This window comes from Parasteatoda tepidariorum, chromosome 2 (genome assembly GCF_982258835.1).
Source record: "Parasteatoda tepidariorum strain Cologne lab strain chromosome 2, Ptep-v5.0, whole genome shotgun sequence".
Classification (NCBI taxonomy): Eukaryota; Metazoa; Arthropoda; class Arachnida; order Araneae; family Theridiidae; genus Parasteatoda; species Parasteatoda tepidariorum.
In genome coordinates, this window is record NC_141756.1 from 23,195,024 (window position 1) to 23,215,097 (window position 20,074).

Here is a 20,074-nt window from a genome sequence, read left to right on the forward strand (position 1 = left end):
ATAAATTATTTTTCAAAATTGTTTAATCAAACTTTTGGGTCATTAGAAATAAAGGAAACTTTAGGAATTTAGAATATATCTGTATGCTTTATAATATATTAAAATATATTCGATGTACTATGACAGTGAAAAAATTTTTTAATAAATTTTTTTTTTTTTCATGTTAAATTGCAAAAACTGCTTTGAATTGTCCTAGCTTAACATAATATCCATTTTACAATTAATTATATCATTAAAATCCTGTAATTGAAAATAATTAGAATTCAATTAATAAATTTGCAAAAATGGAAGTTGTCTGTTAATTTTGCACAATTTATTTTTTCAACTATTAACACATTGTCTGGGTATTGTTTTTACACGGAAATCGTCTAACCAATTGATCTAATTGGCTAGACGATTTTCTAGTAAAAATAATAATTATTAATAAATTATTATTGTTACATATAAACATATAAATAAAAAAGGTTGTACGAATAAATAGTGTTTTATTTTTTGGCGGTTAGTTTTCTGAACGATTTTTTTAAAAAAATTCACTTTATGTTTTGTTGAATTTTTGGTGGAAAAATATAATTATTAAAGCACTTCAAATATGCATTGCGATCCTAGTAGCTTCTTTATTTATAGATTTCTACATGGGCTTGCGCTGGACAAGAAGATCATATGGTGTGAAACTAATAAATTTTTCATTAAAAGTATATAATACAATGTTTTAAAATATTTGAAAAACGTATATGCAAAGTTCAATTATACCCACATTTCTGCCTTTTAGTGGTACAAATTCAGCATAACAACTTGTCTTGAAATTCCGCTCATCTAAGCATCTACTGATTATTCAACACTGTTTCACTAATACATCACATTATCTGGCTATTCTACAGTTAAAATAACTTATTTTTAAGTGATATATTTTATGTGCAATGCGGAATATGACACAAATCTTTAACATTGATGGTAACGAATAAAGGAAAAAAGATACTATAGAATCATTACAGACATAAAACACCAGGAGAACCTATACACTTACTGATTTAAAGGCACTTAGATTTTTAAGTTCACGTATCACACCTTAAAGTACATGCGTACAGTGTAAGTACACATCTTCATATATTTCAAGTTCTTCAATATCAAAGACCACTTATATGGTGATTGTTCACAATTGTTCGTGTTTTTACTATGAGCATTTTTAAATTATGTTTTTTTTCTCCAGCTACCTACCATACCAGGCTGTAGGAGGCCTTCGAATCACCATAGGATTCATATAGCTAGCGGCAGCAGGAAGCCGCCTATATGGTATCGCATAAATAGGAGGACCGTACTGAGTAGGTGCTGCCATAGCAACAGGCATTCGTTGGCGTACTGCGACGTATGGATATCTGCCTTTTACGAAATACGCTGGATGGGCCGCTGCAGGCATCATACCCATTGGTGCAGGGCGTCTATAGGCCATGTAACCTGGGTGCTGATAGGGTGAGGCTGCTTGAGGCGATGCTGGGCTATATACACCAGAGTCTTGGAAGAAAATTTGTTGTATAGCCGATGAGGATCCTGAATGATGTCCGCGGGAATCATCATGATCATGACTGTCATATTGACTTTGACCGTTGCTGTAACTTCCACCAGAGTCAAAGTTACTGATTCCGCCATTGTGACCTTCGGAGTCACCGCCGAGAGATGAACCAGAACCCGCATTGATGTGTATAATACGAGTTGTGTGATGAGGTATTCTGAAAAGTAAATATGTAGCATGTTAGCAACATTTTAAATAAAATGCAAGAAAGTTTTTTCGAAAAATTTTGTGAGCATTTTCATTAAGGAAAATTGGCTATCATTGTTTTGTTTTTATCTAACATTTGTGAGATACGGATATTATTTCGAGATGATTTGAGTAAGGTGCAAACTTTGTTAAATAATATAAACGAGTACAGTGAGAAAATTATATATATATATATATATATATATATATATATATATATATATATATATATATATATATATATATATATATATATATATATATATATATATATATATATATATATATATATATATATATATATATATATATATATATATATATATATATATATATATATATATATATATATATAAATATATATATATATACACAGTACACTCTCGATTATCCGTGCGCGGATTATCCGTGTTCATTCCGAAGTCACACGAAAAATATAAAGAGAAACATTTTAAAGAAGAAAAAAAAATTTTATTCATGAAGTTACCAAATAACACTACCAAATTTTTGGAAGCAATATTCGTTAGTGGATTGAAGTATATCGAATATCAGCAGCATGGTCAAAGATAAAATCGTCTACTTTATCACGATCTTGGAGAAAGATAATATCGTTTGATGAGCAATCTTCTTCAGATGTTCAAGAAAATATGATAACAGTATTCGCGAACAAGCAAAAGAAATCTGAGGTTTCGAAATTCTTTACGAAGAAAAGTTTGAAGATTGGTTTCAAAGTGATGCATGTGAGCCTGACTTCCAGTATTTGACGACATCGTTATGTTGTTAAATCAAATAGTGATGCTAGTAACTGATGCAGAAGATGTAGTAAATGAGGGAAATATGCTCTGTGGAAATTTTATTAGATTATTATATGGGAGGATTTGATTACGGTGACATTACTGCGGTTCGTAAAACATGTGTAAAACATATTATGACGAAGACGCATTACCCAATTTTTTAAAAGGAAAATTCTTAGTTTGATGTTATACAGCATGCAAATGTCAGTAATTTTTATATTTTTTGTACTGATATTGATTTTTTCTCTAATTAAAAGAGTTTTCGGATTATCCGTGTTTTTCGATTCTCCGTGCTCTCTGTCCCGGTGATTAACCCGGATAATCGGGAGTGCACTGTATATATATATATATATATTATAATTGGCGTCAATGTCTGAAAAAATCGACATTTTATAGAGTGCTTAGGCATAGTATAAGTTGCTATTAGGTTTTTCCTTATTCCTTCAATATGATGCCTAGCCAATGTGTGAAGTATCAATAATTTCATACCGGGTAGGTTTGAGGTATAATTGAGCTGGGGACCGGTGTGTAACTTGGGGTTTGATGTGTTACTTTTTATGAAATTCAATTTCAGTTAAGCTTTGTTTTTCAGAAATTCGAAAAGAAAATGCCTCTTGAAATTTTTAGTTATTTACAAAAATAATTACATTTAAGACAAAAAAATATGATCAAGCATCTACGTTAACAAAAATATCAAACATGAAATTGTAAATATTAAGTAATACTAAGAATTATGAAACATACAAGTTTTAAAAATTGTAAGAAAAATTTGAATTTTCCGTTTTTAGTAAATTTAACTATTTATTTATACTAATTGGTTGACTAAAACTATTTGATTGGAAAAAATTATATATTTTTTTAATGCCATTAAACTTTCTGTTTTATAGATGGTTATAGAAATTAAGTACTAATCAAGCACTAAAGTAAAAATCAAGCACTTGTGTAAAAACAAAACTTACGTAGTTCATGTAAAAATAATAAAGAATTGAATAAATACAAGTGCAAATGACGATGATTGCTGCAAATGACGTTACTAAAAATAAATAAAGGTGTCTTTAACAAAGCAAAAAACTGTTGAAACTTAAATCTTATGTCCAGAATTAAGTACAATCGAAATATACATTTAATTCTAATAAAAATAATTACATCTATAGTAAGCTATACGAAAAGTAAAGCTTGAAGTATGGAGTTTATAATGGTATTAAAATTTGAATTAAAATTTTTATTAAAATTTAATTTTAAATAAATGAACAAAATGAAAAAACTGGGATTTCATAATTACATTACGCAATTTTATCTTTTTCAAAGTTCCTCTCTCTCTTTTTTTTCTTCTTTTATTTATTTTTTAATTTTCCACTAAGTTAGTTTCTTGCATTAAAAAGATTTTTAACCTTGTTATTTTGTTGTTCGTTTATTAAAAACAAAATAAAATAGACAATTCTGTAGGGGAATAAAATCTTTCAAAAATTAATTAACTTACGGTATAGGTATGATTTTCTCAGTCACGTGATGACTGTGCCTCTGAGATTCTGATCCATGATGGTGGTGTCCGTGATGATGTACCGGTACGTGAATGGGTACAGGGACATACTCATGGCCTCCGTGGTGGCCACCCTCTTGCTTCTGTAAGACTTTGGCTACAATACCGGCCGTGAGCAACTCTATCAGCTTGTTGTTGTTATGATGACGGCCAGCTTCACAATATCCAAACAGAAGTAGTATTGAAATCAAAAGGAGAGCTATTAATTTCGTCATCTAAAATCAAAATAATTAAAAATGTTTTAGTATACACAATTTGGCAAATGAGATTCTTTCACAGTTTTATTTAATAAAAAAGGTTTTATTCTATGGTGTAATTTTGATATTCTTTTTTCGTGGCCCATCTATTTAGAAATCAATGGGTACCAGCGTGTCCGTCGCATTGTTACCATACAGCCACAACTGGGCCATCGCGAAATTATCTAGCTTTAACCTCGATGATTCTTCTGGTTCACAACCGGCTGTTGCGGGAATACTTCAATTTATTACGAATAATATGGTCAAGTAGAGCCGGGATGACTCAGGGGATAGAGCGTTCACCTTCCAATGAGATAAACCGGGTTCGAATCCCAGGGATAGCTGCACGATACGAATTCCGCATCAGGCTTGCACCGACCACAGTGATGACTTAAAATATCCTCAGTGGTAGACGGATTATAGGTTAGAGTTCCCTTGCTATCAAGCTAACCGTGGGAGGTTTTCGTGGTTTTCCTCTCCATGTAACGCAAATGCGGAGTTCAATCAAAATATCTCCACGAAGCTAAATTTCTTTCAATACTTTGTCCAGGTAGGTGTTCTTTTGTCTTTTGGATTGGGTTCAAAATTACAAGGCTACGGAGTTGAACATTACTAGTCGTGAACCTAAAAAATTGGGTCAGCTGTTCAACGACGGTTATAAAATATAAAATAAAATAGCATATATATGTAATGATACTCAAGTTATGGCTCGAATGCTTGAGATAGGAGAACAGCACGTGATGGAATAAGTTTTTTTTATCTTATCTCTCGAAAGAGATGGAAATAATTTTAATACTTCTGCTGCCTATACTGTGCTGAAATGTCCCGAACTCACATATATGGTGGTTTGTGCGGTTTAGTGAACGCCAGATAGACTTTAAATTTTTATTAAAATTCAATACATACTGAACTTTGATATCACGGATATTTCTTGAAAATAGTTAAAATTGAAATCAAAGTACTTTTTGTATGGGCAACGGCTAAATGGTACAGTATTGTCAAAATATTATACACTCTATAACAAAAAAAACGACACACCAAGAAAGAGTGGTTCGATTGAAGCGAAAATTGGTGGATAGGAAGACAATGTACAGAATAGTAAATGATTAAAATTTCAGAACAATTGAATAATTTATTGCAGAGTTACAGTAACAAGTTCAATAAGGTGTTGGCCCGCCTCTAGCCTGGATACAAGCTGACACACGGCGTGGCATAGACCGAAAAAGCTCCCGGATGGTCTCTTGCAGTATTTCCTGCTAAATTCGATCCAATTGTCGGACGAGGTCATCAACATTCCGTGCCAGATGCAATCGCCTTCCCATCATATCCCAGACATGCTCGATGGGAGAAAGATCTGGTGATCTGGCAGGCCAAGGAAGAGTTTGACAAGCTTGCAGACAGTTCATAGCAACACGTGCCGTATGTGGTCTGGCATTGTCCTGCTGCAAAACCAGCCCAGGGCGCTGCAAAAGGAACGGTAGCAAAACAGGTCTTAGGATGTCGTCGACGTACCGCTGTGCAGTAAGTGTACCTCTAATGACGACCAAAGGGGTCCGGCTGTCAAAGGAAATGGCACCCCAGACCATAATGCCTTGTTGAGGGCCGGTGTGGCGTGCAATAGTGAAGACAGGATCCCCCCTGTGCCCTGTGCGTCTCCAAACACGTCTTCGATGATCGTCAGGATACAGTTGGAAGCGGGATTCGTCGCTAAAGACTATACGTCCCCAGTCGGCATCATTCAAGCCATATCTGTTCAAAACATTCATGCATACGAAATTTCAAAGCAATCGGATGATTGTTTCTTGGTGCGTCGATTTCTTTGTTATAAAGTGTATTATTGTCAAAAATATATTTTTCTATTTTATTATTACGTGAACAATTGTGTTAGACCAATAGTCTCCAACCTTCAGGGGCTACGGACTGGTTCCAGTCAGTGGATCAAATGGTACCTTGCACTCCTAGGAACATTAAAGTATTTTCATTTTATTTACTGTTTTGTTTTTCCCTCTGGTTTGTACGACTTTCCATGAAGTAGAGGTTAACCGGGAGCTGAGAGACGTGACATAAAGCGCACCAATACAACGTATGTAATTGTTTTTATTTTAAGGACATAATTAAATATAATTAAATTAAAATTATTAAATCAAAACTATCTAAAATATATATCCCCCCCCCTCCAGTGGCCCGCGATATAATTATTAAACTTTAACCGGTCAGCTTTGATAAATAGATAGGGGAACACAGTGTTACATGATGGTGAAATAATTCCTCAAAAAAAAGGGTCAACTTAATTTTAACAATTTTTTTTCAAGGATATAAAACAGTGACATTGACGCTTATTGTTTGTTTTATAAGGAATTTCTTAACTCAGCTTGGTGAATAAAGAAAATGTATAAAAATAATTTATTCCTAACAAAAATTTTATAATTTTTTTCCACAATACGTTAATCAAAGTGCGGATTACTCTTTTTGAAGAAGAGCACTTCGTAAGCCCTTATTCAAAATTAATCAGACGATGGTGAGATAATTCCTCAATGAAAAGGGTCAACTTAATTTTAACAATTTTTTTCCAACGATATAAAACATTGATAATGAGGCTTATCGTTTATTTTATAAGGAATTCTTTTACTCAACTTGGTTTATTAAAAATGCATAAAAATTAATTTCTTCCTTCAAATAAAAATTTCAGGAATATTTTTTTTCTTCCACTATACGTTAATTATCATGCGGATTACTCTTCTCGAAGAAAAGCACTTTGTTAGTCCTCATTCAAAATTTCCTTTCCATGAGTTCTTTTTAGAACAAGTTTTAACTAAAAATAAAATTATAAAATCTCTTAAAGATTTTACAATTTAAATCAAATCTAGAAGTGTGTCCTACTTTAGATATCAGATAAAATCATTTTGTCAAGACGCACGCACAACAAATATAACGAGGAATATATTCTTTTTTAAAAAAGAGCAAATTTTGGGGCGTTTTAAGTCGTTAGAGAGTCACTTTGAGAAAATCGTCGGCGATTGGGGAGGTGTTCGACCGAGCGTACCTAATGACTTAAACAAACCACAAAATTCTTTTTTTGTCCGTTCTTTCTTTCGATACTGTTTTGTTTCTTACAACGAGGTCAAACGATTTTCTTTTCAATGTCTAGGTTGAAAGTTCTTTTTTAGGGCAATTTGTATCTTATTAGAGAGAGTTAGAAAGGTGTTACAAGATATGTACTTCGAGATAACACAATAATGGAGCATTTTTTATTGAAGTTGTCTTGGCACTTTAAAGAGTCTTCTTTTGACAGAAAAGGGATTCTATTTCCTCCATGTTATACTTAGTCTGGAATTGCATTTTCTTTGAGGGCCGTAGATCAGAACGAATTGCTCTTTTCCGGGTTTTTAAGAGCTAGATTTTATTGTTAACCATGATGGTTATTATTTATATAAATGTATTATAATAACTTTAAGAATTGATTTATTAGATATGATGAATGTTTTGAATGCTTGATTGAACTATAATTAAAGAACACGGGAAATAGCAATGCCAAGGTTGAAAGCTCTTTTTGGCGCAATTTATATCATACTAGAGTAGAGAAATGAAAATGCTTTGTATCGCTTAGTAATAAACTTACAGATAACACAAAAAAAATGGATAATTTTAATGAGCATGTCTTTACTCATTTTAATATAGAGAGATGATTCTTCATAGATAACAGATATAAAACAGAAAACCATATAAAACAGAATCACTAAGTTTTGACAAGAAGAATTTTAAAAATTTGCGACTGTTTAAGGATTTAAGGACATATGAATTTAATGACTGATTAATGGTCATGACATGACCTTGTGATCGAAATACGAGTCATTTTTAGGTTTCAGATATATAGTAAGTAAAGAGGTAAGTGCGTGCAAGTAATAAAATTGATAATTTTAACTATTGTTGCTTTAAAAATGAACAAATATAATAAAAATGAAATGATTTTTGCCCAAAAATGCATTCTGAAGTAAATAATCTTAACTTTTTTTTATTTTGATTAATGTTAAGGTCTAATAAAGTATTAATTTATAATTAACCAGTAAGCATAATTCAATTAATGTGAAAAAAAAATCTCTTAACAATAAGTGAGTTTGAAATATATATTTATACATATTTTCCTTTATTGTTTAAGTCGAATTTGATTTTTATTTTGAAAACTACACTTTAAAAAAGCACACTTTAAAAATTAATATTAGATGAAAGTTAAAGTAATAATAGCATTACAGAAATACTCATTTTATAAATACAATAAAATAAATAAAATTCCACGGGTAATTATTATTTTGTATTCAAAATGTTTGATAAGATTGGTCTCTTATAAATTTGACATTGTGTAAGACGTTATTGAAATTATTTATTAAAACATGGAAAAATATTACAAATAAATTCTATACTTAAACAAAATTAATCCAATTTATTAATGATGTATCCTAAAAAGGAATTTCCTGGACCTTTTTTCCGGTGCTCTTTTTACTTCTTCTTATCGCTATGTTTACCCATATCCCTCTGAAGTTGCGTTTGCGCTAAGAAGTACTTTTTTGAAAAAAGTTGTTGAAAGTGCTGAAGAATTTGATAATTTCTAACGTTAATACCATCTACTTCTTAAATTATTAATACAGTTTAGTGAACATAAATACCTTAATTTCACAGAAATAAATTTAAACCAGTTCTGGCTTTCTTGAAAAAAAATCAGAGAATACAAGAATTTTGCCGGTTAATGGGTTCATCCATTTCGGTCTGTTTCATCATTTAAAAATTACAGTTCTTTTTATTTTTTTTCAAAAAAGAATAATGTGGTGGCTAAGTGTTCATTTGTTAAAATTCATTTTTCATAAAAGAAAGAGATAATTTTTGTTACCACAATATATTAATAATAAATATGTACTTGGATCTAAAATCAGTGCGTAGTTTCATAAATTTAAAGCTCTCATCACCTCCAAATCAAAATTAATTGTCAAACTAAACTAACAACTAATTTATATTTCGATAATCAGATTAATGCTCACAAATGCAACACCAGTGTGGGGCGACATTTCACAAACTCAAACGAAGAAAATTGTCATTTTATAAAATAAATTTCTGAGAAAAATAACTAAAGCCAAGATGATTCATACGAAACAAAGATCTTCATAAAGATATTTAAACTGAAAGATTCATCAAGGACATTGTCGAATCAAACCAGACATTTTTTGACGAAATTCTAAAATGCAATACAGCAAACTTTAATGATAATTTTCAGTACCAAAACCTAGAAGAAAACAAATACGCCAGACTCATTTTTCTCACTTTTTCAGCGTTATGACATAACCCAAACTGGATTCACGTACGTGAGAACGGGGGTTCGAATCCAGCCGGTCGAAGACTCCCGGTGTTGTGACTGGTGCACGTTAAATCTGTCGAGTCACAAAGTCCTTCACATTCCCGTAACAAATTATACCTCTGGCGGTACTGAATTGGAGATTGATAGTTTTCTTGTTTAAGTCAAAATTACGATCTGTGGATGAATGAATGGATGTATTTTATATATTTTTTATTTTTTATATTATAACCGTCGTTGAACAGCAGACCCGAACTTGGAATTAGTTGTTTAATAAGTAAGGTTATTGCTATGAAATAATAATTTCTCTCCGTAGGTTATCACAGAAGAAATAGAATCCCTTCTCCTTTTGGTGAACCCTATAAGACTTGTTATGAAAGCAAGAAAAGCAATTTCCAATTTTGATTTCTCACCATATATTGCTTACTTAAATTTATCATCGGATATGCCATTTATTGGTATTCGATATGGAAATATGTATAGTGTCGTTTTTAAATGTTTATTTTGACCAAAATGTATTAAGTCACACTTATTGTTTCCCCCTCCCCCTTGTTCCTAACTAGTAATAGGTACAAGACAAGGAACGTAGTTTAAATGAAATAAAATTAAGATGTGAGAAGATATTTAAAAAAAATATTTTAATAAACAATAATAAACAACGTCAAATATTTTAAATCGAAGCGTTCTTTTCCTTTAAATATAATCTGTTGCCCCCTTTTTTTATTTGAATGTTACACTTTTCTGAACTGGGATGAAATTAAACTTATGCGAACCTTACATTCGGCCCCGCTCAATGCGAAATGTTGATATTTACATTGAAACTTAGACATTATAGATTCTACAACAGATTTTATCTAAGTCTTTCAGGCAGGCGTCGATTGCCCCGCAAATCATAGCTGCTCGATGTAATGTTTGAATGATCTTCAGGATCCCGGATGTTTTTCAGCATCCTCTTCTTCCTCTTCTTCTGAGCTCTCCTCTTCCTGGATTATAGGTGCATATCGCATGTAATAAGGACAAAGATGTTGCACATGAAAAACTTTCGAAAGTCTATTTAGTGGATAGACTTGATCTCGTAGCATTATAAAGTAAGTTTGAAAGACAAGGAATTTAGTTTAAATGAGATAAAAATAATAAACGAGAAGATATTAAAAAAAAAAAACGTCTTAATAAGCAATATCAAACTGCGACAAATACTTTAAAGCAAATTTATAATTTATGATATAGAATCTTATAATAAACACAGTTTTCTTTTATCAAAAGAAAAAAAATGAACTCTCCAAAACATTTAAATATTTTGATTTTTATGCTTTTGGTGTGAAACAAGAGAAAAATGAAGTATCAATTGTTCATCATCCTTTAAGTGAAACTTGAAGGTTAGAAAAAGCATTTAATTATGAATCAGTTCAGCTCAATTCAGTTTCAGTTTAATCATGTATGAGTTCAGTTCCGTTTCAGTTTAATCATATATTAGTTCAGTTCAGTTTCATCATATTCAGTTATGTCCAGTTTCAATTTAATCAGGTATCAGTTTCAGTTTAATCATGTATCAGTTCTTCGTTCGTTATTCGAAAAAAGAAATTCTTTTCAAAAAGCAATCCGAAATATGTAATTCCACTGAGCAGATGAACCTGATTCTTCTCATTGAAGTTCTGGTTTAACGAAACCATGTAAAAACTTGCAAAAAATTTAAAAGTGCCAATATAATCTAGTATTGATGGATCAGCAATATTTGTATTGAATTTATTTCCATTTTTTCCCCCAAGCATATATTATTATCTCCAATGGGGAGTTTGTTAAAAAATAAAATTTTTTAAAGTGCGAATTCTAATGCCCTTTTATTCAGATCAAAAAATCCATCAATTAATTATTGAACTGACGAATAGATCAGCTTAATTGACAAAACGATCATGCATCGACAGTGCTATTTTGTCCTTATATTTGTATACCACATTGGTTCATTATATAAAACCATTCTCTTCATTTTCTGGTTAAAAGGTTTTGCTGTGATAGCGATATAACAATTTAACAGAAATCATTTTGACCATACTAACACTTAATATCCTTGAAGATTCTTCTTGTCAGAACTTAATTCAGGATGATAATCGACAGCTATGATATAGAGGCCATGTTCCAGACCAGTGGTCGGAAAAACTACATTATTTTTATAGTTTACTACAACTACAACTACTTTGTTACAAATGTAGTTCACTAAAACTACTCTTTTTTAAATGTAGTGTCTGCAAACTACTATCCAATTGCGGTAGGTACTTCACTACTTTATGAACACGAACTTAGATTAAATATAAGGGAATAATTAAGAAACATTTATTCATGTTTACATGAACCAGTTTGTTATTACGGAACATTTTTTTCGAATTTTGTTCATTTTACCTTCAAATTTTTATGCCTTTCTCGACAGTGTATATCAAAATTATCAAATATTCGATAATATTTAATTATTCAATGTTCTTTCTTTTCCTCTCCTTTTCTTTTCTTCTAATTCTCTTTTTTTTACTCTAAGAAATTGAGTACATCTAAAATACGATCCCTTCTTATGAAATAGGGAATCACGAATGTACATTCACGAATAATGAATGTAAGTTTCACGAATATACATTCGCATGGGAAAGTGTGACCAAAGTGACTAATTATCTATTTTTTCGTAATTTTTAGTTATACGTGATTCTAAATACGTAATTTCTGTTACCGCTCCGTTGTCGCAACAGAGTCATTTTAATTGCATCCATTGACGAAACTGAGATCATTTGCTCCCATCAAATTCGAAAAATTAGTTGCTTTAGAGCCGTGTTTCTTTACTAAACTAACGTTAAAAGTAGTTGCCAGGAGTCACTCGAACTACTCATTTTTGTATAGCACTACTCACTACACTAATTGTTTTTAAAAAAGTAGCACACTACATTGCAAACTACGAAAAAAAGTAGCGACTACAGTAGCTATTTGTTAAGCTACTGTACTTAAAGCTGATGTGTCTAATTTTACTAATTTAATTTGATTATTAGCCTATTAAAAATGAGTCCTTCAAAGAGATTCCTTTGGTTGATAATTTTTTTACAGCTGATGTTACTAATTTTACTAATTTAATTTAAATATTGGCCTATTGAAAAGGAGTCTTTTAATGAGCTTACGTAGATGAAATTTTTTCTGAAACAGATATTTCTAATTTTACTAATTTTGAAATATTTTATAATACTCCTTTTTATTTTGTTTAAAGAAAGGGCAATGGACTTTATCAGGACGAGTAAAAGTAAGTAATTGGATAGTATTCGAAATTGTAGGGGTAATTAATTCAAGAATAACACTAATTTTCCCTTACGCCTATACATTTCACGCAACGCTAGTTTGCGGACATTTTAAAACCTAGATATTCTTAAAATCGCTCTAATTATTTTCCATATTAGAAAGTAAATTTCCTTTCTTTACTACGTTAACGTTCACTATTATTAAATTTTTTCTTTTAGATTTCGCCAAATTAATCTCGAAGAAAAAATAACATTGCCACTCTTTCCAAATTAGTCTCCTGGCACCGATCGACAAAAGTCGCTTGCAGATAAAGATAAAACGATTTTTTGATAGATAAAACGATTTTTAAATTTAAAACGTATTTTCTCTCCTCCCTCCTTTTCTTTATAAGTCTCTAACTTTTAACGACGTGAACAACGCCTGAGCTGTTACCCCCCCCCTCTCTTCAAACTTCAACACCACAACCAATGAGAGGATTTTTAGCCACGATAGATTCAATGTGCACATTGCTACGTATATATTAGAGTGGGTTGGAAAAAAATGAATTTTGGAACACTCAAGTGCAACGCATATTTTAAGACGAATAAAAACGGTATAAAAATTTTAAAACCGGTTTATGTCTATCGTTCGTGCATCATACTAAAAATGAATGCAAGCTTGAAAAAAAAATCAGACCTTTTTAAATATATTTTTAGTTGATTAAAACTTTTGAAATAGCATAATATATATTATGTTTGTTTGATGGTTTAATTATCTTAAGTAAATTAAACTCTGATCAATAACTCATTTTTTTACAATCGCTCAAAGTTTTAGAAAAAGCATAAGTTTATCGATTTTTCGTATTTTTCACAGCGTATCTCTTTGCTCATTATATTTAATCTGAGCAACACTTAGACTCACCGTGTGAAGATGGTAACACGTTGAGTTTCACCTACCTCCTAATCATAAAAACTATGAAGTTTTTTGATGCAGTTCTTATACATATTTACAGTTGCATACTAAGATTTTCAATGGAATCGAATTCAATGTCTCACTTCACTGTACTTAATACTTAAAATAATACTTAAAATTAATGCAAGCTTGAAAAAAAGCATACCTTTTTAAATATTTTTTTTTTAGTTGACTAAAACTTTTACAATAGCATGATCTATATTTTTTATGTTTGCTTGATGGTTTGATTTGATGGTAAATTAAATAACACACATATATCACATATTTACAGCAACATACTAAGATTTTCAATGGAATCGAATTCTATGTCTCACTGCATTGTTAAAGTTACTTTTTTTTAAAATAATTTCTACTGCACATTTTAAGTCTGATTTTTCTTTGGCTAAATGAGGTTTAATTTAGCTTGATTGATTGTTCGGATACATCTATCTCCAGCTTAAAGCTCACAAATTTTATTCGAAGGCTCTGCAGCAAGTTTGACTCATCTTTCCGTAGCCTGCGGGTGATTGGGAAACTAATCTAATGCGCATGATGAGTGGTGGGATATTTCTCTAATGCGCATGACGAGTGGTGGGATATTTCTCTAATGCGCATGATGAGTGGTCTAATTTCATTTTCACTAAAATCTCGCTGCCTTGTTGGTGGATATACAACAGAAGAACTACAATTAATGATTAGAAAGCAAACCGAAACTTGAGAATTTATTTTCTGTAGCACGAAATTCGGTGATTGCTCAACAAATTCTTTGCAATCAACGTTATCTGCTGTAAAATGCTAAAAAAATATAAATAAAAGGAACATTTTGCATAACCATTTTATCGGATCTTCACGCTCCAGGACTCAATCGTAAAGGTTTGAGGGGAGTGCTAAATTATTAGCGCGGACGATATTTTAAGTTACGAAACCAGACTCAAAAGTTTACTTTCCCTGAACAAACATAGCCTTTTTTTCAACGGATTTGGATTTATGACCCCCAAAATAAAGGGGGTAGCCGCAATCTGGGAAATAGGGTCCTGTTAGCTTGGTTTGGTTTGCTTGTTTGTTGTTAATTTACTTCGCACTAGAGCTGCACAATGGGCTATTGGCGACGGTCTGGGAAACATCCCTGAGGATGATCCGAAGACATGCCATCACAATTTTGATCCTCTGCAGAGGGGGTGGCACCCCCATTTCGGTAGCCCGACGACCTGCGCGCGAAGTCGAGCACTTTACGGTAGCACAGTTTAACGAGGACCAATACCGCATATCCTCGGTCCCTACGCAGGCTGATCCAAGTGATCACCCACCCACACACTGACCGTAGCCAGTGATGCTTGACTTTGGTGATCTGCTGGGAACCGTGTCTTAACGATCAGTCTACTGCGGGACTAGTTTGGTTTGGAGAACAGAAGAAGGTTTGGATCCCTTAATGTTAATTTTGCCATTTGCTTCTTTCCCCATATCTCGATAATTATTTAAGTGAATTGAAAAATGCTTGCATACGATTATAAAATTCCTTTATTCAAAAGTAATTCCATGTAAAAAAAGGACTTTTTGTAGATATTTATTACTTTTATTATTTTATTTAATACTAATCGAAAAATTTTTGAATGGTAAGATGTAAAATTTTTTACGTCACTTTAAAGAATGTAATTTTGTATAACAAAATACATTTTTTATAGAATATACATTCAATCAGAGCGAAAACGTTCGAATAATTCCAGAGAAATCGAATTTTAAGGAAGTCGCGTTTTTGAGTCCGTGAACACGAAGATCTGATCATTAGATGGTCCGATCAGTGTGGTCCATTTTATTTATTTATTTATTTTTTGCTCTCTGTAAAGACAGGCGTATAAAAGATTAGCTATTTTAAGATACAAAATCAGGCAGAAAAATGTACTTTCTTTGAGAAAACATAATTTTTTTTCTATGGATACGGATTTTTGACAACGAAAGTATAGGGGACAGTCGTAATTTGAGAAATATGGTCCCCATAATTTTATCAGAAGAACAATTTAAATTTTGCGCCCTACAATGTTAATTTTGCTTTTTGCGTAACTCATCATACCTCGAGAAATTTTTATACAAATCGAAATATTTCTTGCACACAGTTATAAAGTTCGTTTATCCAAAGATAATCCAATGTAAAAATTAACTTTTAGTAAACATAAAAATAATAGTCAAAAAAATTTTGAATCGCAAAGTACACAATTTTTTACATAATTTTAAAGAATGCTATTTTATATGGCTAAATATAAAAACTGTATGAAATCAGTCGAATTGTTCCTGAGAAATCTAATTTTAAATATAGACATTTTTTAAAAAAATTTGATTTCTCAAAAATTATTTCATTATTTTGAATTCTCAAAAACTATATTTAAAATGATGTAAAAAAATTCTATACCTTACAATTGAAACTTTTTTCGATTATTAGTAAATAAATTAATTAAAAATAATAAATATTTACTAAAATTTATTTTTTAAATTTATTACTTAAAAAGACTTATCTAGTGCTTACTTTTTATAAAGTGAATATAATAATAATGCTCATAATAAAATAAGAGTGCTTATATAATTTTTACTGTAAAAATTACTGTATATCAGATTTTTTTATTAAAATTTTACGGTAAAAATGGAATCTGCTTTAAAAAGGACAGGCTATCTTAAAAAAGTAGTATACTGAAGTAGTCCTATCTATTTGGGTTTGTATACACTCTATTCATCATAAAAAAAGAAAATCTGAAACAATACCTCACTTGTCTAAATATGAAAGGAGTTTTTTTTCTACTTTTGACCTTCTCGCCCTATTAATACATTTTAAACTGCTGCTAAAGCTCAGCTCGTAAGAGAGAGCTTACTTCATCTATTTTTATAAGGCATAATTCAAAACAGTTTGAAATCTTTATCAACTTTAAATACAATTATTTTCATATTAGCTTATTGTTGTTGTTGTTGTTAATTTACGTCGCACTAGAGCTGCACAATGGGCTATTGGCGAGGGTCTGGGAAACATCCCGGAGGATGATCCGAAGACATGCCATCACAATTTTGATCCTCTGCGGAGGGGATGGCACCACCGCTTCGGTAGCCCGACGACCAGCGCGCGAAGTCGAGCACTTTACGGTAGCACAGTTTAACGAGGACCAATTCCGCACACCCTCGGTCCCTACGCAGGCTGATCCAAGTGGTCACCCACCCGCACACTGACCGTAGCCAGTGATGCTTGACTTCGGTGATCTACTGGGAACCGTGTCTTAACGATCAGTCCACTGCGGGACGCTTATTTTTATAACAAGGGGAACTAGGCTCTTTATGTCGTACTTAATTCAAAGTTGCGATATCACTTAATTTATATAATAAAAACATTAATTGAAAAAAATGTTGCCGTTGTAATACTTTATTTTTAAATTGTAAAACAGAATAAAATTACGATTAGCAGACGATAAAATTAATGAACATAGGAACAGAATAAGATCCTACCTGATTAACACTTACGACACGTGATAATCACTATTATAAGTAGTTAAAATATTTTTTGATTTGGAATTATTCTTAAACAACTATGACTGCATAACTCTTACATTATTATTAATAATAACGTAAATTATTTATGACTCCAGCAAATATAATAAATAATTTCAATGTTTTTTAATGTGCGTGAATTATGAAAGTTACTTATGACTCCACCAAATATAATAAATAATTTCAATGTTTTTTTAATGCGCGTGAATTATGAAAGTTACTTATGACTCCAGTAAATATAATAAATAATTTCAATGTTTTTCTAATGCGCGTGAATTATGAAAGTTAATTATGACTCCAACAAATATAATAAATAATTTCAATGTTTTTTTAATGCGCGTGAATTATGAAAGTTAATTATGACTCCAACAAATATAATAAATAATTTCAATGTTTTTTTTAATGTGCGTGAATTATGAAAGTTTATTAAGACTCCAACAAATATAATAAATAATTTCAATGTTTTTTTAATGTGCGTGAATTATGAAAGTTAATTATGACTCCAACAAACATAATAAATAATTTCAATGTTTTTCTAATGCGCGTGAATTATGAAAGTTACTCATGACTCCAACAAATATTGTAAATAATTTTAATGTTAATGTTTATTTAACGCTCGTGATATTTAAAAGCTATATAAGGATTTTCCAAATTAGTATATAATTTTAGTGCTAATATTCATTTAACGCTTTTAAATTAAAAAAATAAAGCTGTGAATGACTCCTCTAAATATTGTAAATAATTTTAATGTTAATGTTTATTTGATGTTTTTGAATTGTAAAAGTTATTAATGATTCTAACAAATAGAGTAAATAAATTTTCTGTTTATTTAACAATTGTGAAAACTTATTAATGATTGTTTCCCCACAATAACTTCAATTGTAGGAATAAAATTGAAATTTGAAAACGAAGAAAAACTTAAAAAAAGAAAATGTAAATTTACTAGAAGGGTTTAAAATGGCATTAAATAACATACAACAAAGATAATGGAAAAACATACAACAAAGATAATGCATTTATGTTATGAATTATAGACCTCCGAGAATGATAAGTGATAAGACTGATTTAATTTATTTTCACTTTTCTTTGGAAGATAATTAAACCCAACAAAAGCATTACTTCTGCTCAAAAAATATCTAGCAGTAAATTTTACAATTTGAACTATGGATTAGTAAATAGGCCTTTATAAAAGTATGAATCTGTTATATCTCGACAACAAATATATGTATTGTCCTTTAGCACCCCCAGGTCTTCAGTTGTAAGAATAAAATAGTAATTCGTGATTTTCTTAAAAAGTATTAAATAATTATTTGTTTAAAAGAATCTTTTTACTTCTTCCAAGAATTTCTGTCTATCTGTTAATTCTGTTTAGAAAATTCTTTAAGTTGCAATGAAATTTTAAAATTTTGTCAAAGAAAAATATATTATTAACAATAAAAATTACTGCGGTGAGTCATTTTGTCAAAAAAGTACATTTTGGTGGTACAAGAGATTTATATTTGAGTGGCCAAAAATATTCTCATATTAAAATTTTAAAAGAGAAGCTAATTCACGAAAGAAATTATCAAAAATAAATGAATAATAAACAAAATAAAAATTTCTTGTTAAATTTTTTTTAAAATTTCTTTTATTATTTCAAATAAATATTTCTTTATAAATTTACAAAATTCTTAAAGTATTCAAATTTAAATATTTTGTCTTCAGTTATGTTTATTTTCTTAAGTTAAAATTTCAATCAGAATTTAAAATAAAACTTAGCGTAAAGATAAAAAAATGCCTTAAAATCAATGCTGTTTCCTTTTTACTATGTGTAAGAAAGATTAAATATTTCAAATATCTGGTTTTTATTTAAATATGATTTTTTCATCCGTCATATTTTGAAAACAATTAAATTATTTTTGAAGAGTACAACATAAAATCAAATTAATTTTGCATAACATATATTAGTTAAATAAAAAAACTTTTAATGGAGTATTTGTATGAGAAAAGAAAGTAATTATGCACTTACCTACAACTTCTCAGAATTATCTATTTTATTTCATAAATTTTTGCTTTATTGTTTGATGGAAAAATCAAAAAGTTAAAAATAAAAAATACTCAAAGCAGCTGATCTATTCAATATTGTTTCAGACGATAACAAAACTAACCAAAAGTTAAACATAAGCGCGTTAAAAAAAAAGATTGAAGAGAAGTTACACATATTTATGACGCACTTTAAAAACAAAAATCAAAAACTATTTTTAAAAAAAAGAGAAAGAGAAAGAAAAAAAAAGCTTACCTTAAACTTAAGTCAACTAAACTTTACAATCCTTTTGCAGACGATAACAAAACTCAACGAAAATTAAACACAAACGATTCCCAATATTATCATCGTTAAACTACATCCATGTCTGGTTGGGTTTTGATCACTAAGAATCTTGTTCTAAATGAAGGCAGTTAAGCCGTAACTGTATCTGTGCCTAGGGATGAGAAGGGAATGAGCCGTAGAGGGAGTCAGTAGGCACGCTTTATGGGCCGTGATTTCCAAGTCAAAGCAACCGAAATGCCTCAATTTTCGTTTGGATTTAGGTTCGTCCTACAACTATTCTCTTCCTCAAGCATGTCATATTCTTTTCCGGATGCACTGAGCTTTAAAGCTTAACCTGTCAAACGATGTCTATTTAGGGAATAATATGGAAATTAAAAAATATGTAT

At 30.6% G+C, this 20,074-nt stretch overlaps 1 protein-coding gene across 1 annotated transcript; it reads right to left on the reverse strand.

Annotated features, from left to right (window-relative positions):
* Positions 1-483: 483 nt before the first annotated feature.
* Positions 484-19,863, reverse strand: LOC107445200 (uncharacterized). The gene is made up of 3 exons (XM_016059545.5): positions 19,659-19,863; positions 4,028-4,302; positions 484-1,724 (listed from the first exon to the last, which is right to left on the reverse strand). The coding sequence occupies exons 2-3, from the start codon at positions 4,300-4,302 to the stop codon at positions 1,208-1,210; spliced, it is 792 nt and encodes a 263-aa protein (XP_015915031.2). The 5' UTR covers positions 19,659-19,863; the 3' UTR covers positions 484-1,207.
* Between the last annotated feature and the right edge of the window lie 211 nt (positions 19,864-20,074).

Excerpts from the sequence above, each read along its gene's own strand:
- LOC107445200 (XM_016059545.5), bottom strand. The coding sequence starts at position 4,302 with ATGACGAAATTAATAGCTCTCCTTTTGATTTCAATACTACTTCTGTTT. Across the intron at positions 1,725-4,027 it reads GAGAAAATCATACCTATACC|AATACCTCATCACACAACTC; the intron begins GTAAGTTAATTA and ends TTTACTTTTCAG.